The sequence below is a fragment of the Mytilus californianus genome, unplaced genomic scaffold, assembly GCF_021869535.1.
Source record: "Mytilus californianus isolate M0D057914Y unplaced genomic scaffold, xbMytCali1.0.p SCAF_2, whole genome shotgun sequence".
NCBI classification, from domain to species: Eukaryota; Metazoa; Mollusca; class Bivalvia; order Mytilida; family Mytilidae; genus Mytilus; species Mytilus californianus.
In genome coordinates, this window is record NW_026262668.1 from 98,839,235 (window position 1) to 98,857,108 (window position 17,874).

The window sequence follows — 17,874 nt, forward strand, 5'->3', positions numbered from 1 at the left end:
TGGTAAATCAATCAGGCACTGTTTCTATTATTTCACTATCTGATAACATAAAATGACAGAAGTTTACATTTTTGATAGTACAGATGCGTAATTAACATCAGTATGTAAGATTTATTTTACATATTTTTTTCCAGCTTACAATGAAAAAGTAGTATCTTTTCTGAGGCAGCCAAATGCAGGTGACATTTTAAAAGAAAAATACCCAACCTATGCATCGACTTCTAAGTTAAGAGACAAAGTCAATAAAATACAGTCTGGTGGTACTGAAGCACTGGAGAGAATGTGCAATGACTTGGATCTTATCTTATTGTTAAGGTATTGTAATGCTTCCATATTTAAGTTGGATGCTATGACAATGTCAAATAGTCAATATACATGTAGAAACATTGACATAATATCACATCAGCAAATTATATAAAAATTTAAATATCCAATTTAGATATTAATTAGTTAATGTGTTTTGATGCTTCTTTGACCATGAAAAATATTTCAAAAGCATATCATCCTGGCTGAGGGGTTTTACTCTAGTATGCCATGATGAATTGGAACATATTTGCAACAGGTGGGAAATTACCAATAAAAGTAAATGTTTTCTTTGGTCATCCATGCATACTATTGTGCACATTAACATACAAGAGAGACCTATAGTTACTTTTATTTTACATCATTTGTTCTCTGCTGGAGAGTTGTCTCATGGGCAATCATGCCACATCTTGTGTTTATATGGCACTCGTTTTTGTGTTCTCATAAAAAATATGTGGTTCGGGGGGGCATCTTTACTTTATTTGGTTTTGAATTTTCTTTATAGTTGATAGAAATTTTATGTGGTATATAGAGATCACTACAGACAGAATAACACAAATATGAAATTAGTGGCAATTAATTATTATTGATCTGAAGTGGTATCAGCATCACACAGTTATTACAAATTTATCAAGTAGAGGCTAAGAAGTATAGTAGATTTTTATCCACAAGACAAAGAAAATAATACAGTTATCCACTTTGTTGAGTTACTTAAAGTTTTTTAGAAATGATATTTGAACATGTTGATTAATATTTTGATCCATTGCTAAGATATTAAAACAATTGATTTCCTTATTTTTCAGTGTTTTTGAGAATGATATTATGTCTTACATACCCTCCCAGCTGTTGCAACCCCCAAGACCTGATTCTCCAGTTGAAACCAGTCAAGGATCTCCAAGTAAGTCTTCAAAAAATCGCTTCACAGTTAAACATTACACCTCAATTTAGAGATGATATGCAGGGTTCAAAAGCTAGTTTGAAAACTAGAATAAGCCTGGAATTTTATTTCAGTCTTTCTGGTCTGGAAATGTCCTTCAAATTTACAATGACAACAATCCTGAAAATACTAGAATTTATATTGTTCAGTAGCTTGTTTTGAAATTCAAGTTATTTCCTATTACCAATTCTACAAATGAAAAATAAAAAAATACTTCAATGTATACTCTTTGAAACATTTGTAACAAAGGTGATTTGTTTTGTTACTGCTCCTAGTAGTTAGAAGTAAAATTTAGTTTCTTGAATTTCTCTTCTGATGCCATCCTTGAACATAAATGACCAGTAATAATACTGAGGCATGATTAAGTACAGTTGTGTGTCCAAGTTACCTCAAAAGGGGAAAAGTTATCATTATACTGCTGCATTTAAGATTAGAAGTTGCTTATATAACATAAGAAGCACAGATTTTAAAGATTCTTCAGCAGCAGCTTGAACTTCCATGGAGAGGTCATGCATGGGCCATTTATTTGGAATAAAAATATCTTATCTTATCTTATACATATGTCCTTACTTAATTTTTTCTACCAAATTTCATAAATTTCATGCTGAGAAAGAAATATTTTGTTTAAAATTTATTGGACAGTTTAACTACAAACTGAGACACACGAACATGAAAAATTAGCTAATTTTGAAAACTTCTACATTTGATAAATTTGCTCTTAGATATTCAAAGAGTCCGAGTACATGCTCCACAGAAGAGAGATTTTCAAGCAAAGTTACGCAAGTTCTACAAACAACTAGAAACCAAAGGCTATGGACAAGGCCCATCCAAATTAAAGTAAGTGTTTTGTGTTGGAGAAAATAATAATAAGATAAGCTCATGATTCAAAAATGCTAAACACAGAACTTGCTATCATGATAGTAAAAGAATGTAACAAAGATATAAAAAAAAATCAAGTTAGATCACTTACATTTTGCTGACATTACTTGTAGAACTATTATTGGAGTTACTTTCTTATGTATAGATCATCCCTTATTTGTATTAGAAGGGAATGACCACCAAGATGTCCTTATTGAAAAAAATATATAAACAAAATCATAAACACAAACAAGTTACATTCCTTTAAAGAAGCACTCACATAACATATATCTCACAACCTTATTTATTATACCCCCGCTTTAAAAAAGTTGAGTATACTGTTTCACCTCTGTCTGTCCATCCATCCGACAGTCTGTCCGTCCGTCCATCCCATGAGTATTTTTCCTCGCATTATTCTCAGGTATTACATTACAAGGATTTCTGAAATTTGGTTTCAAGGTTTATATGAGTGAGCTATACCGTGTGATGCGTTTTCAGATTCATCACTCAACAACTTCCTGTTTACCGAACACTTACATATTTTTACACTATTAAAATTATCCATATTTGGGCGGGGTTATCATCAGTGAGCAGTAGCTTGCAGTTTCACTTATTAATTTTGAATTTACATACAGTTGGTGAATTTTGTGTTTTAGATTAATGGTCAGAAGAGATCATGTTTTAGAGGATGCTTTTAATAAAATAATGTCCACACCAAAGAAAGATCTGATGAAAAGTAAACTTTACATTACTTTTGTTGGAGAAGAAGGGTAAGCAATTACTGGATATAATGATAATTCTGATAAAAAGAAGATTAATTAATTGTGACGGTAAAATATTTGTAATTTAAAAGATCATTTTGATGGGGAGAATGTTTGAAACATAGATGACATGATTCATAAAAATTTGTTGTTTTTCACAATTTAAGCTATTCCATTTTAGTAGATGTACCAACATGACCAAGGTTTGATCTGTGATGTTCTTTGAGTAAACTTAAATTGCAGAACAATACTGTTGACTGCTGGCATGTACAAAACACTTTCCAAGATGGAAACACATATTTTGATGTAAAAGCTCTTCCTGAAAAGAGAATACTTATTCTACATTTGTTCTGTTCAAATTTTGTTGATTTTAAGGATGTTCGCTTGTCATATTTTGGAATTTTTGTCAGATTTTCGGAATCCTCTGGTTTTATCCATTCAAATGCATTAAATTTTTTTGCCCATTGACCCCCATTTTTCTTTTTATAAATCTTTTAAATGCTTAATTATAAGCCACCTGTAAAAGTCTTACAAAATCTTTGTTATTTTTTAATAGTTTTTGAGAGCTTTAACTTGTCAATGATAAAGCTATGAAAAGTCAAGAGAAAACATTTTCCCGCCAAAATTTCAATGGCTAATATCTCGAAAACAAGCAAATTGACCTATATATTTTTTTTGCTCTTTTGCTTCCTTTATTTATCCCCTTTCAGTATACACTAGTGTTATGAAAAGCTTGTTATTTTGAAACTGAGTAGCGAACTTCCTTAATTACTGATGTAGTTATTCTTTGTATGTTTTCAGGTTGGATTATGGTGGTCCAGCTAGAGAATTTTTCTTCCTGTTATCTCGAGAATTGTTTAATCCATATTATGGCCTGTTTGAATACTCAGCTAATGATACATACACTGTACAAGTCAGTCCTATGTCTACTATTGTAGAAAACCATCATGAATGGTAAGATACTGTGTTTGAACATTTTAACAGAATTTTGCTAATTGTTGCAATTGAACAACACATACACACAAAGTAAATATAATAGCAGTTTTATATTTGTACATTATATTATTCTCTTAATTATTTTCTATGTGTTAACAAGTTCTCTAATTATTTACACCAGAAATGAGTTCCACAAAACTGCTTTAAAAGCAATCATTTCCTCTGCTCCGCTATTGTAAACGATAATTTCTTTATCCTGTGTAAAACTTTAATTTTATGAGTTGTTTGTTTGCTTCTCCAAAGTATGAAAGGGAAGCTATGATATTCTTATATTTACTGTTTAGGTTTCGATTTGCTGGGAGAGTACTTGGACTAGCTGTGGTGCACCAATATCTGTTGGATGCTTTCTTTACCAGACCTTTCTATAAAGCTTTATTGAGAATGTAAGTATAAAATAAACACAATATATAAATAATAAATAATAATTATTTTATTATAGTGTCACATATTGATTGACAAAATATTTACATATCACAGTATTCAATAAAACAATCAATACCCAGTCATAAATTTGACTTATGAGACACTTAACACATGCTATGTACATATCAATATAGTTTCACAGTAAAATTCATAAAATTATCATCAAAAAAGTTAAAACATGTTTATGCATTTAAAACCATATATATTTTGAGCAAAAAAAAAAAATAAAAATCTGAAGTGAATGTTATTTAAAAAGTATATATATATATACAGGCTTCATATATTTAGAGGTTGCCTACCCATCCCTAGACTAACAGAAGGTTGGAAAATAACACACTTTTAGTGAGTTACTTTAAGATAAGATATCATTTTCATTTTTAAAGGTAACTTAATACTTGTAGCTCTTTCAAATATGTGGTAAGAAGATCAATCACACATTTTTTATGCCCCTGCTGTAGTGGAGGGGGCATTAAGTTTTACCCTTGTCCGTTTGTACGTCCCAAAGTTGGTTTCCGTTCTCCAACTTCAGTTTGCCTCAACCAATTGTTATGAAACTTATACACAATGCTTATTACCACAAAAAAACAGATCAAGTTTGAATTTTGGTGGTGTCACCCTTACTGTTCTCGAGTTATGACCCTTTACAAATGGAAAAATTGCTGAATTTTTCATTTCCGTTCTCTAACTTAAGTTAGCCTCAACCAAATGTTATGATACTTATACACATTACCACAAAACTCAGATCAAGTACAAATTTGGGTAGCGTCACTTGTATTGTTCTTCAGTTGTGTCCCTTTATAACTTTATATGATATGCAAGCTGGGGCATCATCTGTGGCCCATGGACACATTCCCCATTTATTTCTTTCTGTTTAAGGTCAATAAAAACCGTAGCATATTCAAGTAAAACTGATGACAAAAACATACACACATAAAGGCAAGGGGCTGTAAAGGCCAAAATTAGATACATTTTGAAACATAGAATAGCTGTAATAACATTGAAACAACTAATTTTGCAGAAAATAACAAACAAGAAAAAAAGAAAGAAATTCATGCTATTTGAGTTTTTATTAGCTAAAGTAAAGTTTGTTTTGGAAATCACAAAAATGTATATTTGTTTTAGTTTAACATGTATGAAGGAGTAGGAAGATGCAGATGTATTAAATCCTTCATTTGCTGAAAAACAAACATTTTAAATGGGGTTTTGATGCAATTCAAATGTGACAGTAATGATTATCTTTATCATTTAAAAAAAAAATGGTCATTTAAGTGTCATGGAAAGAGTTATATTTTCTTCCTCTCTTTTGATTAAAAGTCAAATGTAAAAAGATGGCGGGGGGTAGAAATGATAAGAATCTAGTTCAGAAATGTAACAATGTATTTGCATCTTTTAATATCTTTAGATGTTAATGTTAAGAATAATGTTTGATATTTTTCAGACAATGGTCACTGGGAGATGTTGAAACTTTAGATGCAGAATTTCACCAGAGTTTACTGTGGATTAAAGAGAATGATATTACTGACCTGGATATGGATCTGACATTTTCTGTTAATGAAGAAGTTTTTGGACAGGTATATCATTTTATTAAATGAAAAGAAAAACAATTCTCTTAAATATTTTGTTAAGTTAACCTTGAAAAATGCATAATAACATGATAAGGCCCTTAAAAAATATGTGTGTTTACTGTCACCTGCTGAAAAGAAGTATGGTAGGTAGGTCTGCAAAACTTTTTTTTTCAATCAACAAACCTGGAAATTGCCTTATTTGTTTCCGTAAGAGGATTGATATTACTTTTACCTTTATTTCAGGTTAGCTGGCATTTGTCAAATGTGTTTTTGTCAGTTAGATATTTTTTTTGTCTCGGTTTTTCACAATACTTGTTGATGATTTTCAGTATAAAGCTAGTGGTTGAACAAAAAGAACATCTCTGTTAAAAACAATACTGGTGAAAATACAATTTGTCTAATTTTCAATTAAAAAGAAAAGTTAGGGTTGATCAGGGTACTACAAACATACTTTTTTGGCCTAAAACTACTTTGTTTTGACAAAAATATTGTCTATATTTGGAAATAAAGACGTTAATTGAACACAAAGTTTACACAGAACACAACTGACAATAATTTATTGTATAATTCGTTCCACTGTGCAAGACTGCTAACACATGATGGCAGAACAATTTTAACAAACATTTTAACAACAAAAACATTGTATTTTTATTTTATTTTATTTTATTTTAATAGTTCACTTCCATATATACATGTACTTACTTTCATTTTCTCTTTCAATTGCTATTTATAATGTTAGTAACTCACCATAGCAACATTGTGACGTTTTAATTTTCTCAATCAGATTTTGTACCTCAGCATGATTTTATGTATTGTTTTCTATCCTGATGACTGTGGCCTAGCCACCGAAACATGTCGATCTCAATAAATTACTGGAGCATTCCTTAAAGTGTTGTTGTTACTGGACCTTCTACATAGTAATAGGATTGTTAGTCTCCTTCTGTTAATTACAATTGTTCCAATTAAAACAGAACGATTTAAGAAAAAAATGAAAAATATCTTCCATTTAAGATAAATCTTTAATTTCATATTGCTTTAGATTGATGAAATGATTATATGTATTATGAATTCTACCTATATTTATTTCTTCTTTAATTCCTATATATTATATGTATGGCATGAATGGTTTCTTTTTACATCTACACACAACTATTTAACCTCAATTCCTGTCTTAATAAATATAATTTATAATTTTTTTAACAGGTTACAGAGAGGGAATTAAAACCAAATGGAAAATCATTGTCTGTAACAGAGAGAAATAAAAAAGAATACATAGAAAAGATGGTAAAATGGAGGTTAGAAAGAGGTGTCACAGAACAGACAGAAAGTGTAGTTAGAGGATTTAATGAGGTCAGTCTAATGTCTATCTTCTGTAGAAAACATTTCAATTGTACATAGAAATACTATATATAAGTTTAATTTTACCACAACTGTTTTTATGCCTATCAATTTTAAATTAAGTGATAATAACTTACCTGTAGCTATGGCAATATACAAATGGTAAGGGATTTTTTATAGTAACATAGTTATTCCTAATTTGCATGATAATTGATAATTATAAAAATAAGGAGATCAGACAACTCTCCATCAGAGACCAAATGAGGTTGAAGTTAGCAACTATAGGTCACCGTACAACCTTCAACAATGAGCAAAACCCATTCCGCATAATAAGCTTTAAGAAGCCCCAAAATGACAAATGTAAAATAATTCAAACGAGAAAACATGGCCTGATTTATGTACAAAACAATAAACGAAAAACAAATATGATATACAGCAACAAATGATGTCCACTGAATTACAGGCTTTGACTTAGGAAAGGCACATAGAAAATGTGGCAGGGTTAAACATGTTAGCGGGCGCCCAACCCTCTTAACTTGCGACAGTGGTGCACCATCACGACACAAGGACAAACTATACTATATTAATTAATTGGTAGTCATGGAAATAATAGTTACGCGGTAAAATTACCAGTTTTATAACCTATTATAACTATAGTATTTCTATACAAATTTTGATCAGTTTATATTTTGATATAATAATTTAATAATTCTATCTTAAGTATGCAGTTACACACAACAAAATAAAAAAAAACCAGGACATTCAATATATTTTTATGATATTTTTTTTACCAAAGATGAGTATGAATAGAAATTTTCTTTGAACTTTTCATCTCTGTATTTCAATCTAAGTCGGTAATTCAAACCCACTTATGAATATGACGCTGATTTAGTCAAGCAAGTTTAAGAACTAGTTATAAAGGCAAAAGCTTTCATAGGTCTTAATTTTTTAACCACTTTTATTAGGTTTTAGACAGTCGTATGGTAGCTATGTATGATGCTAGAGAACTAGAACTGGTTATAGCAGGAACTGTTGAGATAGATGTAAAAGACTGGCGAAGAAACACAGAATATAGGTCTGGTAGGTATATGTGCTGTGAAGGCAGGCAACAAGTGGCTCAATATATATCTGTTATGTTAAATGTTGGGGTGTGGTAGGTAGAGAAAGTATAATATGACAGAAAAAGTGATCATGAAATACTGGTGACAACACATAATATGCCATTGATATTTGTCATGTTGCTTCATTTGCATTCCTGCATCTAAGTTACTGACAGTACATAAGGTCACTTCCCTCATCAGACTTAGTGAATTTTAAAATTTTAATGTCTTTCAATTGTTTTCTGATTTGTTATCTTATGAAGAACATTGATATTTGGAATGTTCATTCTCATAAAGAACATAATATCACTCATACTCCAATGAATTGACAGTTATTTCATTGTTGTTTTCTGACCAGTAGAGTGTAAGAAGTAACTAGTAAATTATATCAACTTCAATATTCATGCTGCATAATGGTATATAAGCAGTGTAATTAATAGTTAATGTCTTTTTGATTTTGCCAAAACAGTAATATTTTGTTAACATAACATTTGTGTATAATGTTAAACAAATGAGCAGGGGTATTATTACATTGATTGCCATGAAAAAACCATGGTTTCCTAGTTATATAGAAACACTCTTCTCAAATATGAAGTAATCCTGTATTTTCACTCCTCTGACATCATACTTCAATAAGTGGTGACAAGACAATGTCAACAAAGTTGCATCAAAATGAAGTGAGAATACATAGAAAAAAGATTTAGTTCCTTGCATTTTTACAATATTTATATTGAAAGTCAATGTAATAAAAAAACTTATTGATTCAAGATTTCAAATTTGAAAGATATTCAACTTGTGGCTGAAAAACACTGATAATTTACTCATGTTCACTCCTTTGTGAAATTAATATGTTGTTTGGTCATTCGTTGAATATTTTTCAACATTCAAATTTTTTTATCAAGTTATTCTATAAAATATTTTGTTATATTTCAAAGATTTATTAGTATGTCCTCAGGGAGGCATTATTCTGCCTCAATCCTAATGAAAAAAGATTTGAATATTCTCAGTCTAAGTATTCCATACATGTGTGAGATGGCAGTACAATATTGTAGATGCTTATTTACAACTCATTCTTGTTATGTTCCTTTTTCAATTAAAGCAGTAACAAAGCTATAGTATAATAAATTAAAAACCTTTCCATATTGTAGGTTACCATGACCAGCATCCTGTTATACAGTGGTTCTGGCAGGCTATAGAAAAGTTTGACAATGAACGTAGACTCCGTCTCTTACAGGTTTGTCTTACTTGCTTTTAATAGGATGTCCATATAACTAAGTTAAAACATGAAATCAAGGACATTTGAATTAACCAAGTAGTATTTGAAATAAATATCAAAAGCGAGAAAAAAACTATCATTGTGAAAGCAAACTGTCAGCTAATCAGTAGAAATACAGTATGGAGTAGAAAATTCCAGAAAACAGAAATTAACAACTATAGGTCACCTTCAACAATGAGCAAAGCCCATACTGCATAGTCAGCTTTAAAAGGCCCCCAAATGACAAATGTAAAACAATTCAAACGAGAAAACTAACAGCCTAATTTATGAACAAAATAATGAACGAAAATAACAAATATGTTACACAGCAACAAACGACAGCCACTGAATTACAGGCTCCTGACTTGGGACAGGCACATACAGAATGTGGCGGGGTTAAACTAATTTAAAGGCGCCAACCCTCCCTCTAACCTGGGTTAGTGGTGTAACAGTACAAAATAAGAACATACTATAAAAATCATTTGAAAAAGGCTTAACTCATCAGATGGATACAAATAGAAATACATCAAACAAAAACACAGAGTGGACGAGGCAGGTTTCTTATGTTTGATATTTGCAGATTTTACAATTCAAGTTCAGATCTTTTGAAATTTAAAAAAATATTAAAGACTATTCTATACAGATTGAGTAATGATTTAGCTGATTTGACATGGTTTGTTAAGTTTTATGCCTTTATGTTAATTGACTATGTTCTGCTACAGTGATAATCCTTACTCTTTAACGACAAGAGGTTTCATATGCCGAAAAAATATGAGTATGAAATATTGAGTTACTATATATGAGACTGTAACATTACAAGACAACTGGACAAGACAAATATCTGCATGGTACTTACTGCATGCATGTTATCAATTTTCTTTCCACATCATGTCAATTCACACAGCCTAATTTGATCAAAAATATATTACTGAAAATATTCATTACTTAAAATATTGACAACTTCACACACTACAAGTATTCTGATAGAATATTTTACAGATTGTCAGGAATTTTTAGATAATCAACATTATTTTACAGTTTGTAACTGGGACATCTAGCATACCATATGAGGGATTTTCTGCTTTAAGAGGTAGTAATGGACCTAGGAAGTTTTGCATAGAGAAATGGGGTCGTACAACTAGTCTTCCGAGGTAAGGTATTACCACCAGATATACCATAAACGTTAGGTATATCGATACTGTTATGTCAGGTGTACTGTTACTTTAATGCAAATCAATTAAATAAGTTTCCTTGTCCAGTAAGATTACTAGACAACAAAATACAAAAAAAACCTATCAATTTAAAATGTACAAAATATAATATTTTAACAGCAACCTGTTGTCCACAATGCACAATTGGCACCTGTAAATAGAACTAATTACCTGGAAGAATTCCCATATGAAGAAACACAGAATTAAACACCACAAATAATATTAGAAATAGGTTTTCTTCTGGAAATAGGAAAATAAATAGAGACAAAAGAAGGTTATAAGTGGTAGATCTTTCATCACAATTAAGAAGTGACACTTAAATCCTTCATATTCCATTTGTTTTCTTTTTTATTGATACAAATCTTTATTTTGAAGGCAGTAGTCATAATAAGTAACTGATTATACTTTAAAAATAATTGTAGAAGGTCCAGTAACAACAACATAATAAAAATATAATTGTATAACCGATGTCCTCTTCTGTTATTGAAATGGTCATGGAGAAGAATTTTAACGATTTTTATAGTACTTAAACAAAAATTGCAATGAATTAAGAGGTGATCTTCTGTTACTTTGATTTTAAAGTTCTTTATTTGTTATTTTATTTGTACAGAGCTCATACTTGCTTCAACAGAGTGGATCTTCCCCCTTACACTTCATTTGATATGTTATATGAGAAACTGGTTACTGCAGTCGAAGAAACAAGTACCTTTGGAATAGAGTGAAGAAGACATCTACTGATATACTGTTAATCATCTAGTGCAATATAGAAAGTGGTGAACTTCAGTAATCATATCAATATTATTGCTGCACAAAAAATTGACTTTCAAGTTCTGCAATATGTGGCATCAAATATAGATAAACCTATCTTCACATTAATAACCTTGACTGGGTTGCACAAATGTCATTTAAGTTAAACGTTTTAACTTTATGTTTGGAATAAATCATGAACAAATTTAATAAAGTTATTCGACACTTAAAATTTAAGTGTCATTTAACTTTAATTGACTTTATGCCTGAATATTCACCACTGGAATTAAGGAGTCAGCAAGGAATTACAAGTAATACCATGTAACTTTAAATACATTTAAAAATGAACAATAGTTTCTTGCAATATTGTTTCTACATTTATATTTTCTAAGATAGATAAAAACAATATTATATATATATATACATATGAAATATAGATTTACAATCTTTTTGGGACTTATTTGTAAGTTTGCAAGAATGCAAAAAGGCATTAAAACTATACGATTCTTTTTTTTTAAATGTCAGAATAATGATTAAGTTGGCACAATAGACTAATTTTTGAAAATGGAACACGGTATGCTTTAAATGCTTTTTCTTTGTTATTTGTTAAGATATGAAGACAAGACGAGGTACTAAATATAAGAAGAAGCACCAAGCTACTGCTATGATGCACTTACTCATAATACAAATACGAAATATTAAATAGGTACCATATTTCTAGAAACTTTTCTTTTTTTTTTTTGCAATTTTCTATCTTCGAAATTAATACTTTCAGAGACAGTGCCCCAAATTTCTAATATCATGTTCCACAATTCATTAATTGCTGGATCTATTTTCATTCAAATGAACTTTTTTAATCCCAAATATTCAAAATTTATTTATTTTTTAACCGAACCTTAAGTAAAAAATCTCAGACCCACTTAATGTAACATTTTTTATGTTCTCTCTGATAAAATAAACAGATCTTTAGTATCTCTCAAGTTGATCGCTAGTTTTAGACTGGTGTACAGACAAAATTTCTTCCATACATAGTCATTTAGAAATGTTGATATGATGACCATTTTACCAACTCTTTTGAAAATGGTTCTGCACTATCTCTCCTTTAATCTGGAACTTCATTTTTTTAATATCTTCTAAAATAAGAAAGTTATTGCTATTTGAATATGGCTACCCTAAATTACACTTGTGCTAACTTAAGAAAAGTATTAGCTCCGACTTGTTGAAACGATTTGTTTGTGATTTTATTGTAGTGACATCATAAGGTCAACTTGCTGACTTTAGAAAACAATCTAAATTCAATAAAATATTAAGGAAAATTAAAAGAGTACAAACTTTGCCAAAAATACTCTTCTACCAACAAGTAGGTTAGCTCAAAAACTCTAAGAATATTTAAGTGGGTGAGCTTTGAAATTTGTATTGTTTTTCAGATTTGGTGAGTTTAAACTTTTATATACTTTTGACATTTGACTGTAATTATTGTTATGACTCTTTAAACTGACTGTAAAATGGGATGCATAAGACAAAACAAATAACATCAATTTATTGTAGTACTTAGATTGAACATGTAATTCTCAAAATTGGTTAAAGTTTTGATAAGTTTTAACTCTAGTCCCTATTTGCCATTGGTAAATTGAAATATTTAAATTTATGCATACCATAATTTTTTTTAGAAACTTTTTTCTGGGCATTGTGTTATTTTGATACAAAGAGTTGTGATGTTTATTTTCCTCTCTGTGTATTTTGAGATAGAAAATAAATTTCTAATGCTAGCTTATTAGTAGAATTATTTATAGGCCAAAGAAACAATGTCTTTTAACATTTCAATCAGATTTAAATCTAAATGTATATTGGGGATTATAGAAGTATATAAAACTAGTGTATTTATATAATTATTTATAAGCCAAAGAAAAGAACAATTTCTTTTTCCATTTCAGTCAAATCTACATAGGCATTTGTTTCTCAAAAGGTTGTTTGTTTTACAAACATTAGTTATTTGAACATTTGTTCCAAATTTACTGGTAAATCTAATGACTTTTTTGAAATTGAGGTTAGAAGCCTGATAGATATATTTATGCATAATCATTGTATGTATTACTTGTTTAGTCAACATCTGAATTAATCTCTAATAAAGCAAAGATACACTGGTGTATGTATATAGAATATTTGTTGAGATATAATAAACTAACAGACTGTAGATGGCTATTTGTTAAGAACATATAGACAGTGCTTGTTTTCCAAGATGTACCAATTTCATTTCTTCTAAGGCATGGTATATGTCTTAATCTGTAACCAATTGATATTAGGGTTTTCTAATGATATCATTTCTACAATCTAATTAAAATCCAATGTTGTGAAACGCTAAGCTCCCTCTAACCCTCTCTCTCCTATTTTTTAAGTCCAAAACACCCCATTTCAAGTCCAGTCTTTCACTCGTGGCTGTCAATTTTTTTCTTTCTGTGACTTCTCTTCTCTCCTTGTCCAGCTGTTTACCCACGGCTGTCTAATTTTTTAACGGGCCGCCTGTTTAATTTTTATTTCTAGGGTGGAAAGTATCGTAACGAAAAAATTAACAGCTGATTTTAATGAGATTTACAATTTTACAGTTATACCTATGAACAGTAGACTCTAAATAAAAATATTATTAAAATAATCTAGGTTAACGTTGTAGTTAACAGTTTAATGCATTGTTGTAAAGCTTTTAAGCTCTCATGATTTTTTTATGTATTTCAACCTTCATTCATTTTTCATGAATAATCATTTATAAGTTGTTTTATATGTACAGAAGCCAAAGTTATATATAGTCTATCATCTAATTTAAAACAATGTTGTCAGAATTAATTTATCTATTTGTATGATAGCAATATTTGTTTATTAGGATATTTTGTGTATGTTTATACATATGAATTTTGTAATATTGTTGTTTACATGACCAGAATGCATGGTCACTTATGTGTTCTATAGATGTAAACAAACAGACCTAAAATATGGAAAAAAATAAATTAATTTAAGCATTACCCTTTTTCTTTACATATTTGAAACAGCTGCAGTTGTGAAAGAACACAATAAGACAAAAGTGATCCCTATATGATAGCTGTCAAGTTTCTAAAAAAATGTCCTCCTTTGATGTGTAGTTTCCATTTATTCATTTTATTCCTAGTTGTTTCACTGATTAACTTACCTGGCCTTCAAAAATTTAATGTTGTATGGAAGGATTGAGAGGTGCACATGTCTGTCTGATAGGTATCATCTGACTTTGACCTCATTTTCATGGTTCATTAGTCATATGTTATGTTTTTGTGTTTTTGTCTGTTTCTCGATACTATCAGCAATATGTCAACAATATTTTCTGCATATCATGATTGTTAGGTGTGCATTTCTGTCTGGCAGGGTTCATCTGACTGTATTTGGTGTATGGAATGATTAGAAGGTGAACATGTCTGTTAGGCAGGGTTATTCTGACTGACATCATTTGCTTGCAAGTTATCATAATTTTAAATTAAGGAATGTATCTCCCGAATGCATAGCTACGATTAATTTTCTGGGTTTGTCTTTTTTTGTTTAGTCCTTTTTGGTTTCATCAGCACTTCAACGTTTGTAATAGGTTTTGGACTCTCAATCATTTTTGTTGAGCCTGCGACTTTTGTCACAAAAGCGAGACATAGTGATCCTACATTCCGTCTGCGTCGTCGGCGGCGGCGTCCACAAATATTCACTCTGTGGTTAAAGTTTTTCAAATTTTTATAAGTTTCTTAAACTAACCTGCATTTCAACCAAACTTGGACAGAAGCTTGTTTATGATCATAAGATAGTATCCAGAAGTAAATTTTGTAAAAAAAAAAATCCTGTTTATCCGTATTTTACTCATAAATGGACTTAGTTTTTCTGCCAGTTAACATTACATTCACTCTGTGGTTAAAGTTTTTCAAATTTTAATGACTTTCTTAAACTATCCTAGATTTGTACCAAATTTGGACAGAAGATTGTTTATGATCATGAGATATCCAGAAGAAAATTTTGTAAAAAAAAAAATCCTGTTTATCCGTATTTTACTCATACATGGACTTAGTTTTTCTGCCAGTTAACATAACATTCACTCTGTGGTCAAAGTTTTTCAAATTTAATAACTTTCTTAAACTATCCTGGATTTGAACCACACTTGGACAGAAGCTTGTTTGTGATCATAAGATAGTATTCAAAAGTTAACTTTGTTAAAAAACAAATCCTGTTTATCCGTATATTACTTATAAATGGACTTAGTTTTTCTGCCAGTTAACATTACATTCATTCACTCTGTGGTTAAAGCTTTCAAAATTTTAATAACTTTCTTAAACTATCCTGGATTTGTACCACACTTGGACAGAAGCTTGTTTATGATCAAAAGCTAGTATCTAGAAGGAAATTTTGTAAAAATTTATTTCCTGTTTTTCCGTATATTACTTATAAATGGACTTAGTTTTATTCCAGTTAACATTAGTAGTCAGCAAAAGTAGGCGAGACACTGGGTTCCGGGGAACCCTTACAAATTTTTACTTTGAGCATCCCTGAAAAGACATATCATCTGGTACAGTAAAATTGGTGCCATTAATGTGATTACTAGGTTCTTTGATAATGGTAAGTTTATATGATACATGTAGTAAACACTTTATCTTGAAGACTTACACCATAAAATCAATTAGGATCAGTAAAATTGGCAAGCCATTTCAGCGTGTGCACTCATGCTTTAAATGTGCTACTATAACAGTATTAATTTTATATGAACAAATATATATCACCAACAAAAAATGAATATAAAGAGTAACATTAAAATAACTATAAATCACAGGAATAAAATATCTTGCAGTAAGAAAATCTGTACAAGACAAATGTTAGGATAGAAATAGCAAAGCACCAACACTATCAATCAAACAAAACAGCTTTGTAATATCCAATGCCAAACATATTTTATCTGTCCAAGGACAATAACTCCAATATATATATATTTTTTGTTCTTTAAATTTTTTTAGCTCACCGGGGCCCGAAGGGCCCCATGTGAGCTTATGCCATCACTTGGCGTCCGTCGTCTGTCGTCGTTGTCTGTCGTCGTAAACTATTTCAAAAATCTTCTCCTCTGAAACTACTGGGCCAAATACCTTCAAACTTTAACTAAATGTTCCTTAGGGTATCTAGTTTATAAATTGTATCCGAAATTTTGATCCATCGACAAACATGGATGCCATGGCTAATAATAGAACATAAGGGTCAAATGCAGTTTTTGGCTTATATCTCAAAAACTAAATCTTTTAGAGCAAATGTGACATGGAGAAAATTGTTTAATTGGTCAAGATCTATCGGCCCTGAATTTATCAGACGAATCGAACAACCCATTGTTGGGTTGCTGCCACTGAATTGGTAGTTTTAACAAAACTTTGCAGTTTTTTGTTATTATTTTGAATATTACTATAGATATATGTAAACTGTAAGCAGCAATAATGTTCAGCAAAGTAAGATCTACAAAAAAGTTAATATGACCAAAATTGTCAATTGACCCCTTAAGGAGTTATTGCCCTTTAAAGACAATTTTACACAATTTGCTAACATTTAAAAATCTTCTCCCCTGAAATACAGGTGAGCGATTCAGGCTCTTGAGAGCCTCTTGTTTTTCATAAATGTCCCTGAAGAAATGTAGGTATGAGTTGGCTTACAATTTTCCATATGATTTATATTTCTGAGTGCATTACTCCTGTAAATAGAGATGATCAGACCTGATAATCGACTCGTCTTAAACCTTATTGATATAAACCTTTGATATAATTTCATAAAAATAGAACAAGAAATGAAGGCGTGAAAGATTACATTGCAATTTCCATATAAAGAACATTTCAAAAGGACAAATTTCATTAAAAAATAGTTGATTGGGCACTTATTAAGTCTTATTGGTTTTGCTCTGTAATTCTTCCTCTTACCTCTTCCGCTGCTGTTTAAAACTTGAACTTGTCTGGAGCAGTTCTCCAAAACCCCTCGTCAGATTTACTTAGGGTTCCACAATCTAAAACTCTTTAATAGCAGACTGCTTTCCTATATTGTTATGAATCACAGTTTAGGGCAAAAGTTAGTAAAGACCCGTCTTTATTCCAGTTAATTGATTAAAATAACACTTCATGTTACCTTGATGATAGTTTTGCTCTAGATAATCAAGAGTTCTCTAATTAACAACAATAACTGTCCTTTTCTTAATTTAGATATATCAGTTTCACACAGGAAAATAAAAAAAACATACAACAAAAGAGACAATTTTTCGTTTCCCTATTGTTAATTTTCCTTTTTTTAAACAGTGATGTTCCTTGGGTCCCTTCTTTGTCTATTTTACAACTCCTCCGCTTTGGTAGTGCCTGTAGTGACGT

The 17,874-nt window shown here is 30.4% G+C and overlaps 1 protein-coding gene across 1 annotated transcript in view; it reads left to right on the forward strand.

Annotated features, from left to right (window-relative positions):
* LOC127730519 (E3 ubiquitin-protein ligase HECW2-like) overlaps positions 1 to 14,508 on the forward strand; it is a 56,976-nt gene extending 42,468 nt beyond the window's left edge. The window contains exons 17-28 of the mRNA XM_052238937.1: positions 135 to 315; positions 1,107 to 1,201; positions 1,963 to 2,077; positions 2,755 to 2,868; positions 3,661 to 3,813; positions 4,140 to 4,238; positions 5,717 to 5,849; positions 7,047 to 7,193; positions 8,147 to 8,261; positions 9,430 to 9,515; positions 10,575 to 10,687; positions 11,358 to 14,508. Coding sequence (XP_052094897.1) covers positions 135 to 315; positions 1,107 to 1,201; positions 1,963 to 2,077; positions 2,755 to 2,868; positions 3,661 to 3,813; positions 4,140 to 4,238; positions 5,717 to 5,849; positions 7,047 to 7,193; positions 8,147 to 8,261; positions 9,430 to 9,515; positions 10,575 to 10,687; positions 11,358 to 11,469 — 1,463 coding nt within the window. The 3' untranslated portion in view covers positions 11,470 to 14,508. The remainder of the gene's footprint in view (positions 1 to 134; positions 316 to 1,106; positions 1,202 to 1,962; positions 2,078 to 2,754; positions 2,869 to 3,660; positions 3,814 to 4,139; positions 4,239 to 5,716; positions 5,850 to 7,046; positions 7,194 to 8,146; positions 8,262 to 9,429; positions 9,516 to 10,574; positions 10,688 to 11,357) is intronic.
* The last annotated feature ends 3,366 nt before the right edge of the window (positions 14,509 to 17,874 follow it).